This window comes from Coenobita brevimanus, chromosome 1 (assembly GCF_032717465.1).
Source record: "Coenobita brevimanus isolate Jiangsu-jjx chromosome 1, ASM3271746v2, whole genome shotgun sequence".
Classification (NCBI taxonomy): Eukaryota; Metazoa; Arthropoda; class Malacostraca; order Decapoda; family Coenobitidae; genus Coenobita; species Coenobita brevimanus.
Genome location: NC_136954.1, coordinates 227,452 through 245,065, shown reverse-complemented (window position 1 = coordinate 245,065; position 17,614 = coordinate 227,452). Strand labels below are relative to the sequence as shown.

General features: G+C 45.0%; 1 protein-coding gene across 1 annotated transcript in view; it reads left to right on the top strand.

Annotated features, from left to right (window-relative positions):
* Window positions 1-5,453: 5,453 nt before the first annotated feature.
* The window catches only part of LOC145411204 (uncharacterized), a 44,056-nt gene continuing 31,895 nt past the window's right edge, over window positions 5,454-17,614 (top strand). The window contains exons 1-2 of the mRNA XM_080281292.1: window positions 5,454-5,528; window positions 10,229-10,311. Of these exons, the coding sequence (XP_080137418.1) occupies window positions 10,270-10,311 (42 nt within the window). The 5' untranslated portion in view covers window positions 5,454-5,528; window positions 10,229-10,269. The remainder of the gene's footprint in view (window positions 5,529-10,228; window positions 10,312-17,614) is intronic.

The following is a 17,614-nucleotide window of genomic DNA, read 5'->3' as shown; positions in this document are numbered from 1 at the left end:
GGGAGGGAGGCGTAGAGATCAGCTTTACATGACTGACTTCACCTCGTTGCTAAGAGGCGACGGTGAGTAATGGCTGGCAAGGGGGTAGGGCTCCACATCAGGAAAAGTCAAGGCCATCCGAGCTGCTGCATCCACCACATCATTGCCCCTGATGCCCACATGGGAGGGAATCCATTGCAGACGTACCTTCCAGCCTCCCTGCAGCAGCTGAGCAAGGTCATCCTGGATTTCATAAACCAGATGACGTATGGAGCAGGGTTTAGGGAGAAGCGATGAGATGAAGGGCCGCTCTGCAGTCAGTGTAGATGACCACCGGCCGAGGAGAGGAATGAGACATCAAAAAACGCAGGGCCCTCAAGACTGCGAAGAGTTCAGCAGTGACTACATCATGGGCATCCCCTAAGCGCCATGTCTGGCAGATGGAGTAGTCCTCTACGAAGATGGCAGCTGCAGTTGCTGCAGGGGTGGAGGAGCGGGAGCCGTCGGTAAAGATAGCCATGAACCCTAGATAGGTGGAGCCAGCCATCTGCAGGAAAATGCGAGGGGCCAGGTGGCCATCCTGTGATTTACAAAAGGGCTCTGGGAGGTCTACGGACACAGGTGAGGACAGGTCCCTCCACGGGGGCACAGGAGATACTGATCGGACAGGGTGGCGAGCTGGTGGAGGAAGTCCCAGAGTGTGGTAAGCGTGGAGAGCACGCACCAAGAGGGGCCGTCGAGACCTGATGGGCCACAATGGATGAGATGTCGAGACCCCTGCTGTCGTAAAGAGCTCCGGGAGTGGGTGGTCATCGGGCAAGCGCTGGATAGTAAAGTAGCGGCGACAAGTCAACTTCATCCTGGTATGATGGAGGGGGGGAACACCTGCCTCAGCCTGCAGAGACAATGTGGGTGAGGAGCAGAAAGCACCCAGCGCAATCCGGAGAGCGGTCGTCTGAATAGTGTCCAGCCGTTGTAGTTGTGTAGGAGATGCTGAGCCATATACCGAACAGCCATAGTTGATCTTCCCCAAGATGGCTGATCGATAGTACGCCAACAAAAGGTCCCTGCTTGCCCCCCAGCGGGATCCAGCAATACTCTTCATGATGTCAAGTCGTTTTGCACAAGATGACCGTAAGTATTCTATGTGACTGCGCCAAGTGAGGATGGGCCCATCCAACCGGAGACCAAGCAGCACATGCTCCCGAACAACAGGGACTGAGGTTGAGTCCAGAGAAATTGCTGGAGATGATGGCAAACGGCGTAGAGTGAAGGGCATCACTGCGCTCTTGTCAGCATTGATGGTAAGGCCCCAGTTCCGGGCCCAAGCCAAAAAAGTGGATGCCGCTGACTGCAGAAACTGCTGCGCCTCCACAAAGGAAGGGCTCTGGGACACGATGGTGATGTCATCTGCGTACACCAGGAGAGTAGCATTACGTATCTGAGGCAGGCTGGACAGCAACACATTGAATAAGAGTGGGCTGAGCACAGACCCTTGCGGAACCCCCCGATGAACAGGATGGGGATCTGACAAGGCCCCACCCACTGACACCACAAAGCTGTGACCAGCAAGGTAATTCGACATCCAAGCCAGGGGTGGGCCCAAGACTCCCAGGCACGACAGGTGGTACAGAATGCCATCGTGTGGGGCTGAATCGAAGGCCCCCTTCAGATCTATAAAGAGGGCAAGCATGTAGAGCCGCTGTCTATAGGTATCATGTACCATGTGTTCCAGTTGACATAGGACATCCAAAGCTCCCTGGCCCGGCCGGAAACCACACTGAACCCTGGAGAGCAGGCCACGGGACTCCAGCCACCAAGAGAGCCGACGAGCCACCAGTTTCTCTAACAGCTTCCCCACACAGGACAGAAGAACGATGGGCCGATAAGACGACGTGATGGTGGGGTCCCTGCCTGGCTTTGGGAAAGGCAGCAGCACTGACTCCTTCCATACCTCAGGGAATGTGCCGGTCTGCCAACTGTTGTTGTAAATTGACAGCAAGTGACTGTGTAGGCTGGGCGGCAGATGTAGGAGGAAGTCATTAGCCACCATGTCAGGGCCAACCGCCCTCCTCGGGTGTAGAGAAGCAACGGCATCCCGGAGTTCAATGGCCGTGAACGGGCAATGGAGGTCACAGGCAGGGGGAGTTGAGACGCCCCTGTGGATGGCAGAAATAAACTCGGGAGCTGTAGGTAAAGTCGGTGGAACACCCAGCTGTGACGCAAAGAATGACGCCAAGAGCTCGGCCTTGGAGAGGTCATCCAGGAGATCCGCTCCATCACGACACAAGGGATATGAATATGTTGTCGGGCCACCCTTCATGGCCTTCAAAAACCTCCAGGTGCGGGAGCATGTGGTGGAGAAGGAGAGGCTGGAACAAAAAGAGGACCATGCCTTCTGCTTGGCTACCTTGATGGTGCGCTTACATACTGCATCCAGGCGTCGGTAATGATCCCCAAGGGCCCGTGTGGGGTAACGACTCCAGGCTCGCCAGGCCTGGCGGCGGGCTTGCACAGCCGAGGCACAAGCAGCTTCGACCACCATGGCACCCCGATCGGCCTATACTACGGCGGGCTGACTGACCGAACACCCTATGTCCAGCCTGCACCAGCATCTGTGAAAATCCTCAGCCGAGAGGCCCCAACGACCAGGGAAGCTAGCAGACACTGCCTCCTGGAAGGCCGTCCATCTATCGTCGTGAAGCTGCCAGCGAGGACGACTCGCTCGTGATATTCTTGGAGACAATGTCGGGTAGTCACAAAAGACGGGAAGATGGTCACTGCCCATGTACGGTCCCACATGGACCATCGGATGATGGAATACTGCGTCACCCAAACCGAGATCCAGTACAGATGCCTGTCCACTGTGAAGAGCAAACCGGGTATGAAGACCTGGAGGCGTAAGAAGGCTAAACCTGTGAGACTCAAGGAGCACCTGGAATAGAGAGGAACCTGTGGTATTGGGGGCTCCAGCCAAGGCGGGGTCCCAGTGGTGGTGACGGGCGTTGAAATTCCCCATGATGAAGGCAGGGGCTGGCAACTGGTCAAAGTAGTGGAGGAGCTCCTCTCTGGACACATCCTGGCAGGGGTTGTAACAAAGGAGGGTTGAAGCCCAACCATCCGTGAGGGCCACCCTGACAGCCAGGACCTCCAATCGTCCCCCAGGATACGAGGTGAGGGCGAGACGTACACTCTGGGTGTCCTCCCGCACTGCCAACAACAGGCCCCCGCCCCTTCCCTGAGGACGGTCACACCTGTATGTCAAAAAACCCCCCAGTTGGAGCCGCAGGTGAGGGTGCAGCCAGGTCTCACATACCCCCACAACACAAGGCTTCGAATCATGTAAGAGTACTTTAAAATCCTGTGACTTCCGAACAAGGGATCTCGCATTCCAAAACATAATGCTGAGATGTCTCAGGCCTGGCATGAATAGGACAAGAGTAGGGACAATACCTTGGGCCAGAGGCGGGAGCAGATGTCAAGGAATGGTAGTCCGTGGCGATAAAGTTGCAGGGCCTCAGAGACAAGATCAAAAAAGCCTTGGCCAGGTCCTGAGGGAGGAGGGCAGTCCGAGGAGGGTGAACAATTGCTGGAGGTGGGGTCAGATACTCGCACTGGATGGGCACGCACTGAAGGGGCTGTAGGTCGATCACACTGTCGTAGACGTGGGTCAGGAGAGCTAGGCAGGGCAGGAACATCCCCGACACCCTCAGCAAGGACCGCATTCGGTCCAGAAGGAGCACTAGGTGGAGGGCGGTGAGGGGCACGGGGGTGGAGGCGGCCCGGACGTGAAGGACGGGCCTCATGGATTATAACAGCAGCAGGGGAGGCAGGGTTGGTCGACACCTCCACTGACGATACATCCTGGAGGGAACAGTCATCACTCAAGTCCTCCAGCACAGCGAAGCGGTTGCGGCCAACAACACTGTCTGCAAAACTCACACCCTTCCTCACCTGAGACACCTTGGGAGACGACTTGAGCAATGCTGAGGGGGGACGGACCAAGGGCTGGAGAGCACGCAACCGTCTATTGACCTCCTGGGCTGGCGTCACACCCTGGCGGAGTTCTTCATGGATCTTGAAGGCCTTCTGATATACAGGGCAGAGCTTAGACACCACCCTGTGATCTCCACCACACATGTAGCACCTGGGGCTGCGGTCACAGGGCTGCCCCTCACTGGGTCTGAAAGGGTGGTATCCACTGCACATTGAGCACCTGGTCTTGTTGCGGCAAGTGATCCACGTGTGTCCATACTGAAGGCAGTTATAGCAACGCAACAAAGCAGGAGTATACATACCTACATTGTAGTAGATGTATCCATACAGCACCTTGGATGGGAGAGGGCCCCGATACACAAGGCGCACCCACTGGGAAAACCGAGGAGCATCTGGGGCAGGAAAACGTACAGGGATCCTAGAGGCCTCTAATAAGCTAGACGACTCGTTGTCAAAAGGCCGGAGGCCGTCTACCAAATCCTCTATGTCAACATCTAGGGAGATTGGCCCAATCTTCCCATAGCTGAGGGCTGCTGCATCATCAGAGGACCGGGCCCTGCGGCACGTGACCTCCCACTCACCGAAGGTTGTCAGGGTCTCCATAGGGCTGGTCAGCTTTGTCAGATCACAATGGCGTAGATGAAGAGAGAGGGAAGACCCATCACCCAGTGGTTTAGTGCCACCCTCTACACAATACTTGGCAAAGGGGGATGAGTTGATGGCGTCAGACAGCCGCCGGGGATTGTTAAAAATCCTGGACCCCTGCACAGATCTAATAATAAAACAGGCCAATCCAGACTCACCCGCATCCTGGACACCCATATTGACAGCTGTGGATGGTGTTGGCTCACCCCTACTAGGGACCACTCTGGTAACAGCTGCTGTTGGCACTGACTCACCGGCACCTTCGGCACTCTGTCGTGCAGCCGCATCCTCACCCAGGACAATCTGCGATGCTGTGGGTGGTGACGACACCCTAAGGGACTTGCCAGAGGTCGCCTTATCCTCCTCCGGGGCAGCCTCGCCTATGGGGCGCTTTCCCGGTGGCCTGAAAGGGTCTGCCTCCGCTACATCCATGGCCGACACCACAGTATCCATAGAAATGGGATGGATCATACTCCACCTCGCAGCAAGAGGAAGCACTAGCTGCCGAGGAAGAGCTACACACTCAACTCTATCACCTGTTTCTTGCCGTGAGTGTTGTCCTCCGGGCACCTAGGAGAGAAGCACGTCTGCTCGGTACAACAGGCAGCACCGGACTCCCTCATTCTTGATTTCATATTTGAAACAGTTTCGGGATAATTCGCCGCAAGTGATATTCGCCATCACAACACTAACAAGACAATTCGGCCTCAGGACAGATTCGGAAAGAGATTCCGATCCTTTCTTAGCCTGCAGTGTGATGGTCTTTTTAGTGGAAGTATAGAGACATAAAACAAACAGTACGGCATGTGCATTGCATGCGGTGGTATAATGCCGTTGAATTTCACTGGGACACACACTGGATGGCTGTTTTTTTGTGTTGTGGAAGATGCAGACACCATTACAGTAAGGTAGGTCAGTAGTAGTAGTAGTAGATGGGGCGTAGCCTTTGTATCGGCGCCGCTCCTTATCCTTTTCAGTCCGTTTTTGTTAAGCCGTGTGCTGATCACTTATTTTCTTTTCTCTTAGTGTCCACAGTTCATATATTGTCTTCCTGTTTTCTTTCACTTGATTTTCTTTATTTTTTCCAAACAGAAGTAGAGTTTTTATTATATCTGTTCTATTCTCTGGAAATGGCTGTTGCAATAAGTTATTTTTGATCCTCACTGCACTTAAACCTTCACAATCTAGGAGAAAGTGTTCTAATGTTTCATTTTCATATTGGCATATTGGACAAACTGTTTCTTCATTGTTGTGTTTTTTTCTCCAGTTTAAGTTTAGTGTGTTTGTTCGTGCTCTGAACAGTACTGCCGAGTCCCAGCCATTTTCATACAGTGTATCTTCTTCTTTAATTTCGTACTTCCATTGCCTGTAGTATTCTAGTGTGGTCTTGCCAAGTATTTCTGCTTTCCATATTTGTGTGTCAATGGTGTTCAATTTTAATTTCAATTTCTTTTCTTTTGCAAGTCCTTCCAAATTTAGATTTACTTTGTGTAGATAATATTTTATTAATTTAGCCCAACTTGTGCTTTGGTTTTCATATAGGTCCAAAAATACTGTTTTTACTAGTTTATTGCTTTGGTCACTCAAAATGTATCTGACATATAATAATTTACTTTGTATGTCTCTTGTATATGAGGTTGACGTGCCAATTTCAGCTCTAAGTGCACAACTTGGGGTATAATTTGATGCTTGAAATATTCCTTTATAAGCCTTGTTTTCTAATGTTTGAAGTTTGTTAATTTCGCCTTTGCTGATAAACATAGCTTCTGTTGTGTGCAGTATACTTGCCAGGGCCACATTTTTCCAGAATACTTTTCCTATTTTCACTCTGTTGCAACTTCGTGAGGTTATGGATGTTATCTGATTTATGTACATTCCCGCTTTTTGTTGTTGTTTTATTTTATGTTCTCTAACACAATCTTTTCTATTTGTAATGGTCACTCCGAGGTATTTTATGCTGTGCGTCACTTTTATATCCCCAGTTTCCTCCGGCTGTTCCTTTTTGTTGTACACAAGTACTTGGCTCTTTTCCTTATTTATATTTAACCCACAGATACCTCCTATTGTTTCTAATGCATTTATTGCTTTCAGGGCCTCTTCATCTGAGTGGGCTAGTAACAGGCCGTCATCTGCATAGAAGATGCTGTTTATTTTGCAAATCTGGTTTTGAAATCCTTTATAACTTTTGTCAAGGTGGTCTATGATGATGTACGTCACCAGCAAGAAAAGAACTGTAGATCCATTACAGCCTTGTCTGACACCACTGGATACTTTTAGTTTAGTAATTTCTTCACATTCTAAATGAAGCTTTGTTTCATCATTTGTGTAAATATTTTTTAGCATTCTTATTACAGTATGTCAGGGTGGATATTATACTGTTTAAGGGCTTTGATCATGGTTTCCCGTTTTATGCTGTCAAAAGCTTTGCTAAAATCGACTGCTATAAATACAATGGCTTCTATTTGTAGCTTTCATTGATACAGTACTGTAGGAGAAGGATATTGTCCGCTATTCGTCTTTTTGGTGTGAAGCCATTTTGTACTTCTTTAAATTTGTCATTTAGTTGTATGTGCTTCTCTATTTTATCTTTGATCATACCCATCAGAATTTTGTAGGAGGTGTCTAACAGGGCTATTGGTCTCAAGTCCTTAACTTGTGGTTGTTTTGTTTTTGGTATTAATTTTGTGTTTGATGTCTTCCAGCTATCAGGTATATTATTGTTTCTTATCTGATCATTATAGCATTCTGTGAGTATCTTCACGGTTTTTTCGCTTTTCAACACCTCTTTGTATAATTCAATTTTAACCCGTTTGGACCTGGTGTTTTTCCATTTTTCATTTTTCCGACTTGCTTTTTTATGTCATCTTTAGTGATGTTTGGGGTTTCCATTGTACCTGTGTTTACTTCTGTCATTTTGTATGCGTACTCTGCATGTTCTAATAATATTTTCGGTATTATCGTGGTGTTTCCTTCATCTGTCACTGTTTCTTCTATGTTGGATTTTTCTTGATAACTGTCTCTGTAGGTTCTTTCCTCTACTTCATCCCATTCTTCATGCATCTTATTTTCATGATGCTGGTAGACTGTTTACCAGAAACTGTAAAGCTTGTTCTTTAGTTCTTCCTTTTCTATCTTTTGTTTATTTTCATCATATATTATAATTGTGCTTTCTTTAGTTTGATTTCCATACTTTCGGAGTTTATCCACATGTTTCCACAATTTTTTTGTATCTTTTTCTCTTTTGATGTTGTCTAGTATTCGATTTTCATACTCTGATTTTGCTTCGTGCACCATTTTTTCTCCTGTTCTTTTTCCTTTTCGTACTGCGTTATGTAGTGTTTTTTCAAACTTGGGTTTTGCTCGTTTCTGGCTTTTCTGTTCCATTTCCGTCTTTCACTAATTCCTGTTCGTATTTTTTTTGTCATCCATGGAGCATCATGTCTTTTCCTGTCTATTTTTCTGAGGCTTTTAGCTAGGTTTTTTTCTACTTCTTCATACATTATTTTTTCAAAGTCGTCTATTCTCATGACATTGTCATTTTCAAGCCTTTGGTTTACTTTTTCACTAAATACTTTTAGATCCGCATCCTTGGTGCTATAGTACCTGATTATTTCTTGATTTTTCTTAATGTCTTTTCTCTTTGTGTTTGATATTTGAAATTCTGCACTGAGTAGGTTGTGGTCGGTTAAATCAAAGTGCTGTTTTTGTTCATTTATTTCCATAGATATGAATTTCTGGTGCATTTCTTGGTTGGTGAATATGAAGTCTATTGCACTTTTTTGCCCTCTACTTTCCCATGTTGTTTCCCCAGCACAGTTTGGGTCAGCATTTAGTAGGGTGAGATTGAATTTGTCCATTATGTCTAGCACCATCTGTCCTTCTCTGTCCAGACTCTGTTGTCCCAAGAAGCCCAAGTGTCCGTTGAAGTCCCCAGGCACTATGCAGTTTTCATTCCCACTTAAACTTTCAAGAATGTTTTCCATTTCTGATTTTATTTTTTTATATCTATCTATGTCCCTTGTAGCCCCATACACAAGAATTATCACAAAACCAAATCCTTTGTACTTTATCCTTGCAGTTAGAATGTCTGGGTGTTTTGTCTCCAATTTTTCTGCTGTTATACAATTTATGTTTCTAAATATTATTAACAGTCCACCTCCTTTTTTTTCATCTTGTTGTCTCATTTCATCAACAAAATTGAATGAGTCAGGTATAGTGACTGTTCTTTGCTTTTGATGTGTTTCTGTTAAGCACAAGATGCAATTCTCATCTATTAAGTCTAGTGCTTCATACAATTTGTGTTCATTAATTGACTGTATATTTAGTAGTTTAATATTTACATTTTCTTTGCCTGCAAAAATTTTTTTTCACTGTTTTTGTTCTTGTTAATATTGTCAAATTCATCTCTGATTCTTTTGTCAGCCACTCTGTTTGTGTTTTCATCATGTTTGATGGTTCTGTTTTCACTTGCCTCAATTACTTCACCTCTACTTCTTCTCTCAACCACTCTGGTTATTTTACCTTTTTTTATTGTCCATTTTCCACCTTCTTCCCTCTTTTTTCTTAGCTGCTCTCTAAGTCTGTTGTTTTCTTCTTGTTCTTTCTTTGTTAAGTCTGGGCTTATTGCAATTTTCATTTGTCTGGCCTGTTGGTCATCTTTCAGCTTCTTTGCTTTTCCTATGATTTCCCATTTCTTTTTTACCTCTTTTATTTTGATCACAGTTGGCCGGTTTTTGTTTTCGCTCTTTTTTCCAATTCTAAACACTTTCTCTACTACTGCATTTTCCACTCCCAATTTTGCTTCAATTATATCTAAACACAGGTCTGTATCATCTTTTTCTCTCTCTTTAACATCTGTTTGTGTTGATTCTGGTAAGTTGAAGAATATAAGGTTGTTCTTTTTCTTTTCTCTTTCTTCTTTTTCTGCTAGTTCCTCAATAACTTTTACTCTTGTTGTTTTTATTATTTTTTCCTCTTTTTTATCCCATTTCTTTCCATTTTCTTCCACTCTAGCCATCAATTCCTGGTTTATGGTCCTCAGTTCATTCAGCTCTAACCTCATTTCCTCTTTCTGCTTTCAACCTCTTTATTTCCTCATTGTTCTTTAATATCTGGGGTTTGTGAACACCCCCTTATGGGATTAAGGTGTCTGGCTACAGATAGATTATTATTATTACAGTATTATGATGATAATAGTTATATATTAATATACCGGTATTGCTCATCATATCACCAAGTAGGGTAATATTTTGATTATTATTTTGATTATTATTTTTATCATTATTATTATTATTATTATTATTATTATTATTATTATTATTATCTATTGGATACGTTTATGTGAATCTACAGAATGTGGTGAAAGTTTTTGGCGTATCAGATAGAGCCAGGATTCTGGGGTCTTGGATGATGAGTGAATGGAAGCATGGCCCATTGAACTGGGCAAACTTGGGCTGTCTGGATGTTGCTAATCCTCACCCTGCCCTAGGGTGGGAAAGGAGGTCCGGATGATGATGATGATGATGATGATGATGATGATGATTTTTATTATTATTATTATTATTATTATTATTATTATTTGTACATCTAACTCTTCTACTCCTTACAGCATATAACCTGAGGCCCGACATATCCCCTTGCACACAACAGATGGCCTCACACATGTCTTTCCTTCATAAGTACCATATCTCAGTAAGTACAGTATTTGTAATAGGGAAATAGGGCTGAGGCAACTACTGTACTGTATATTAGTGTATGTGGGCGGGTCAGAATTCCATGTACAGTACAGGTATTATTATTATTATTATTATTCTATCTCTCTATCTATTGCCAGACGCCTCAATCCCGTTTGGGGTGGCCACAAACAAATTGCCTCCAGGTCGCCCTGTCCCCCGCCATTTCACTCCCCTGCTCCCAACTCACACCCCCCTCTCTCATATACCTCTCCACCCCATCTCTCCATCTCATCCTCGGCCTCCCCCTCCCTCTTTCCCCCTCCACCTCACTCACATACACTCTCTTCGTCAGTCTTTCACCCTCCATCCTCTCCACATGGCCAAACCACCTCAGTGTGTTATTGTTATTATTATTATTATTATTATTATTATTATTATTATTATTACAGGGATTATTGTTATTATTATTATCATCATCATCATCATCATCATCATCATCATCATCTGGACCTCCTTTCCAACCCTAGGGCAGGGTGAGGAGTAGCAACATTATTATTGTTACCAGTATTATTATTATTATTATTTTGTGGTAGATGAGGGCACTAACCATCCACTCACTCAGTATAGTGCTGCTTTGGGTGTCTGCCTATTCCTTCCATCTTCTTCTGTCTTTCTTTCCATCATTCTTTCCTTGTCCTTCTGCCTGTGGGTGACTTTACACTCCCTCTTCTGTCTTTCTTTCCTTCATTCTTTCCTCTTCCTTCTGCCTGTGGGTGACTTTACACTGAGTGACAAACCAAATGGTTTCCTGTACACCAGGAAACCATTTACTACGCTGGGTGGTAACCATATAACCAGATTATGGCGCCTGGTGGTTTAGTGGGTAATTACAACGCTCCAATCAGATTGAGCCGGTGGGATGGTTGGGGTTTATTGCTCACATAATGCCACTCAGGGATGAGTGAGGCTGGTCACACTCACCTTAAATGTCAGGACCAACTTGCCTAGCCCTGGGCTCCGACGCTCCTCATGGGGCAATGTAGGATTGAATAATGGATGGATGGATCTGCATTTTATCTCCATAGTATCTGCATACTGTCTCTTGTATGTGTAATTTTCTGCCTTTTATCTATTGGATATTTTATATACAGTAATCTCTTAATTATCCAGATGACCACCACCCAGACCATCCACTACCTGGACCCTGTCACCTGGCTGTTGCAAACCGTTATTCATACAGTTTTTCCCACTATCCGGACAAAACGCTGGTGTTCGTTTGGAAATTACGATCACACAAAAAATGTCCACCAGGACCAGCGGGAATAGCCCGGTGGTGCTGCCATGTCTGGCTTGTTGTTTTTTGCCTTCAGATAACAGAGGAAGGAAAAACAAATGACCTGCTGCCTCATAACAATGATCCATAACCCCTTTCAGCTGAGTTGATGGCAAGTGTAGTCAGATTGGAGTGTTGATTTGACTAGTAACCAAGGAGACTCATTCCTGCCTCATAACAAAGATCCTTAACCCCTTTCAGCTGTGTTGATGGCAAGTGTAGTCAGAATGAAGGATGAATTTGACTAGTAACCAAGGAGACTCATTCCTGCCTCATAACAAAGATCCATAACCCCTTTCAGCTGAGTTGATGGCAAGTGTAGTCAGAATGAAGGATGAATTTGACTAGTAACCAAGGAGACTCATTCCTGCCTCATAACAAAGATCCTTAACCCCTTTCAGCTGAGTTGATGGCAAGTGTAGTCAGATTGGAGTGTTGATTTGACTAGTAACCAAGGAGACTCATTCCTGCCTCATAACAAAGATCCTTAACCCCTTTCAGCTGTGTTGATGGCAAGTGTAGTCAGAATGAAGGATGAATTTGACTAGTAACCAAGGAGACTCATTCCTGCCTCATAACAAAGATCCTTAACCCCTTTCAGCTGAGTTGATGGCCAGTGTAGTCAGAATGAAGGATGAATTTGACTAGTAACCAAGGAGACTCATTCCTGCCTCATAACAAAGATCCTTAACCCCTTTCAGCTGTGTTGATGGCAAGTGTAGTCAGATTGGAGTGTTGATTTGACTAGTAACCAAGGAGACTCATTCCTGCCTCATAACAAAGATCCTTAACCCCTTTCAGCTGTGTTGATGGCAAGTGTAGTCAGATTGGAGTGTTGATTTGACTAGTAACCAAGGAGACCCATTCCTGCCTCATAACAATGATCCATAACCCCTTTCAGCTGAGTTGATGGCAAGTGTAGTCAGATTGGAGAATTGATTTAACTAGTAACCAAGGAGACTCATTGCTAAACAAAGCTTTGTAACCCCTTTCAGCTGAGTTGATGGCAAGTGTAATCGGATTGGAGAATTGATTTAACTAGTAACCAAGGAGACTCATTGCTAAACAAAGCTTTGTAACCCCTTTCAGCTGAGTTGATGGCCAGGTGTAGTCAGAGTGAAGGATAAATTTGACTAGTAACCAAGGAGACTCACCTGGTATTTTCCATCTCTGTTTCCCCCACAGGAGCATATATAAGTAAAAGCTCCCTAACAAATTCTCCTAAGTGATTTATTTTGCTTATTACACCTTACTGTCCTGTGCTACATAAATCCTTCCTGTAACACCAAAGCTCCCTAATACCTTTTCGTAAGTGATTTATTTTGCTTATTACACCATACTGTCCTGTGTTACATAAATCCTTCCTATAACACCAAAGCTCCCTAACACCTTTTCATAAGTGATTTTTTTTTTCCTTTTTTTTCTTCTTCTTTGTCTTCCTATATTTTCCGTCCTTCCAGTATCACCAAAGCTCCCTAACATCTTTTCCTAAGTGATTTGTTTTTCTTATTACACCTTGCTGTCCTGTGTTACTTAAATCCATCCTATATCACCAAAGCTCCCTAACAGCTATTCGTAAGTGATTTATTTTGCTTATTACACCATACTGTCCTGTGTTACATAAATCCTTCCAACACCACCAAAGCTCCCTAACACCTTTTCCTAAGTGATTTATTTTGGTTATTAGCTACACCTTAATGTCTTGTGTTACATAAATCCTTCCTGTATCATCAAAGCTCCCTAACACCTTTTCCTAAGTGATTTTTTTTTTTTTTTCCCCAATATCAATTACACCTTTTCCTAAGTGATTCATTTTGCTTATTCCACCTTACTGTCTTGTGTTACATAAATCCTTCCCATATCACCAAATCTCCCTAACACCTTTTCCTAAGTGATTCATTTTGCTTATTACACCTTACTGTCTTGTGTTACATAAATCCTTCCCATATCACCAAATCTCCCTAACACCTTTTCCTAAGTGATTCATTTTGCTTATTACACCTTACTGTCTTGTGTTACATAAATCCTTCCCATATCACCAAATCTCCCTAACACCTTTTCCTAAGTGATTCATTTTGCTTATTACACCTTACTGTCTTGTGTTACATAAATCCTTCCCATATCACCAAATCTCCCTAACACCTTTTCCTAAGTGATTCATTTTGCTTATTACACCTTACTGTCTTGTGTTACATAAATCCTTCCCATATCACCAAATCTCCCTAACACCTTTTCCTAAGTGATTCATTTTGCTTATTACACCTTACTGTCTTGTGTTACATAAATCCTTCCCATATCACCAAATCTCCCTAACACCTTTTCCTAAGTGATTCATTTTGCTTATTACACCTTACTGTCTTGTGTTACATAAATCCTTCCCATATCACCAAAGCTCCCTAACACCTTTTCCTAAGTGATTTATTTTGCTTATTCCACCTTACTGTCTTGTGTTACATAAATCCTTCCCATATCACCAAAGCTCCCTAACACCTTTTCCTAAGTGATTCATTTTGCTTATTCCACCTTACTGTCTTGTGTTACATAAATCCTTCCCATATCACCAAAGCTCCTTAACACCTTTTCCTAAGTGATTTATTTTGCTTACTCCACCTTACTGTCTTGTGTTACATAAATCCTTCCTATATTACCAAAGCTCCTTAACACCTTTACCTAAGTGATTTGTTTTGCTTACTCCACCTTACTGTCTTGTGTTACATAAATCCTTCCTATATTACCAAAGCTCCCTAACACCTTTTCCTAAGTGATTTATTTTGCTTATTACACCGTACTGTCCTGTGTTACATAAATCCATTTATCACCAGCAAAGTTGGTGGCGGTACTGTCAAAGACGAGGGAGAGTGGCCATGTGCAGTTTGCCACAAGGGCGTGGGAAGTAATTCCATCTTGTGCTGTGTGTGTGATAAATGGGTGCATAAGAGATGTAGTGGTATCAGAGGTAGACTGCGAGATAATGCTGATTTTATGCGTACGACGTGCCGGGGTGAGCAGGTGGAGATCGTCAGACGTGAAAGAATTGAACTTGCTGGTGAATCTCTTGAGTGTGTGGAAGAGTTTTGTTATTTAGGAGACATGTTGTGTGCTGGAGGTGGGGCTGGAGCTAGCTCTGTGGCTAGGGTGAGAAGTGGTTGGAAGAAGTTCAGGGAGCTCTTGCCTCTCCTGACATTGAGGGGGCTCTCCCTACGTGCTAAAGGGTCTTTGTATGCAGCATGTGTTAGGAGTGTAATGCTGTATGGCAGTGAGACCTGGGCAGTTTTTCGTTTTCGTTTTTAAAGGCTCCAACATGCTTGCATGTGTCGGCCTTGGTCACCTAATGGCGGCTCTCCACGCTGCACGATCCATTGCAGCCTCCCTGTTCAGTCCCTTAACCCTAATGTCACACTTAATGACCTCGTCCCATGTCTTTCTCGGTCTACCCCTCATAACCCCACCCCCAATATTAACACTTCTCACCTTCCTCACCCAACTATCATCCCCCATCCTCTCCACATGTCCAAACCACCTCAATCTACCTCTCCTCATCACAACACCAATACACTCCAGTCCCATCCTACCTCTCAACTCTTCCATTGTAAACCCAGCCCCTCCAGGCCTTGGACGCAGGGACGCACTGCACATCCACCTAATCATTGTCATTTCTGTACGTCTGAGCCGGCGAATGTCTTCCTCCTTCACTGCCCAGGTCTCACTGCCATACAGCATTACACTCCTAACACACGCTGCATACAAAGACCCCTTAGCACATAGGGAGAGCCCCCTCAGTGTCAGGAGAGGCAAGAGCTCCCTGAACTTCTTCCAACCACTTCTCACCCTAGCCACAGAGCTAGCTCCAGCCCCACCTCCAGCACACAACATGTCTCCTAAATAACAAAACTCTTCCACACACTCAAGAGATTCACCAGCAAGTTCAATTCTTTCACGTCTGACGATCTCCACCTGCTCACCACGGCACGCCGTACACATAAAATCAGCATTATCTCGCAGTCTACCTCTGATACCACTACATCTCTTATGCACCCATTTATCACACACACCGCACAAGATGGAATTACTTCCCACGCCCTTGTGGCAAACTGCTCATGGCCACTCTCCCTCGTCTTTGACAGTACCGCCACCAACCCTAGATATCATCACTTTTGTTTTATCTGCATTTACCCTTAAACCCTTTTGCCCCATACCATCTCTCCACTTCCTAAACCTTTCCTCCGCCTCCCTTTCATTCTCTGCAATCAACACCAAATCATCAGCATACAACAACTCCCACGGGAGTCCGTTTCTAAAGTCACATGAAAGGGCTTCAAGTACCATGATAAACAACATGGGACTCAAGACTGACCCCTGATGCACACCAACATTCACGGAAAACTCATCACTCAAATCTCCATTCACTCTCACCTGGGGGTGAGCACCCACATACATGGCCATAACCACCCTAACCAGCCACTCCTCCAAGCCAAGCTTTCTCATTGCCCACTTCACCACCTCTCTAGGGACTCTGTCAAAGGCCTTTTCCAAATCAACAAAAACAAAATAAAGATTCCTTCTCCTACCAATATATTTTTCCTGAAGCTGTCGAACAATGAATATGGCATCAGTGGTCCCCCTACCTGGCATAAACCCAAACTGCATCTCATCAATATTCACTCTTTCTCTAATCATACCTTCTAAAACTCTCTCCATTACCTTCATTATCTGATCTAAAAGCTTTATACCTCTATAATTCCCTCTTTCCAGGGCATCACCCTTCCCTTTATACACATTTACAGTTACACTCTTCAGCCAATCATCTGGGACAACACACTCATAAATAATCCTATTTATCAGGTCAGTGACTAAACTCACCCCTATATCGCCTGAGGCCTTCAACATTTCGGCAGTGAAGGAGGAAGATATTCGCCGGCTCAGACGTACAGAAATGACAATGATTAGGTGGATGTGCAGTGCGTCCCTGCGTCCAAGGCCTGGAGGGGCTGGGTTTACAATGGAAGAGTTGAGAGGTAGGATGGGACTGGAGTGTATTGGTGTTGTGATGAGGAGAGGTAGATTGAGGTGGTTTGGACATGTGGAGAGGATGGGGGATGATAATTGGGTGAGGAAGGTGAGAAGTGTTAATATTGGGGGTGGGGTTATGAGGGGTAGACCGAGAAAGACATGGGACGAGGTCATTAAGTGTGACCTTAGGGTTAAGGGACTGAACAGGGAGGCTGCAATGGATCGTGCAGCGTGGAGAGCCGCCATTAGGTGACCAAGGCCGACACATGCAAGCATGTTGGAGCCTTTAAAAACGAAACGAAAACGAAACGAAAGCTCCCTAACACCTTTTCCTAAGTCTGTCTATCTATCTATTGCCAGACGCCTCAATCCCGTTTGGGGTGGCCACAAACAAATCGCCTCCAAGTCGCCCTGTCCCCCGCCATTTCACTACCCTGCTCCCAACTCACACCCCCCTCTCTCATATACCTCTCCACCCCATCCCTCCATCTCATCCTCGGTCTCCCCCTCCCTCTTCCACCCTCCACCTCACTCACATACACTCTCTTCGTCAGTCTTTCACCCTCCATCCTCTCCACATGGCCAAACCACCTCAGTGTGTTCCTCACAACGCTTCCTATCACATCCACATCAACACCACAACGCTCCTTTATATCCTCATTCGTCAGCCTGTCTCTCCACGTGACTCCACAAGCTCCTCTTAAATAACTCATTTCCACTGCTCTCACTCTTGACTTGTGTCCTTCCAACAACGTCCAAGCTTCACTTCCGTACGTTAGAGTTGGTATCACAATACTGTCATGTAGTAACTTTTTTACTTCCATGCTCACTTCCCTGTTTCTTATCACTGCTTTCAAGGAACCAGCAACCTTTCTTCCCTGCTGTACCCTTTCAAGCACTTCACCCTCCAAACCTCCATCCTTACTCATCACACTACCCAAATACTTAAACGTACTCACATTTTCCAATTCCTCAC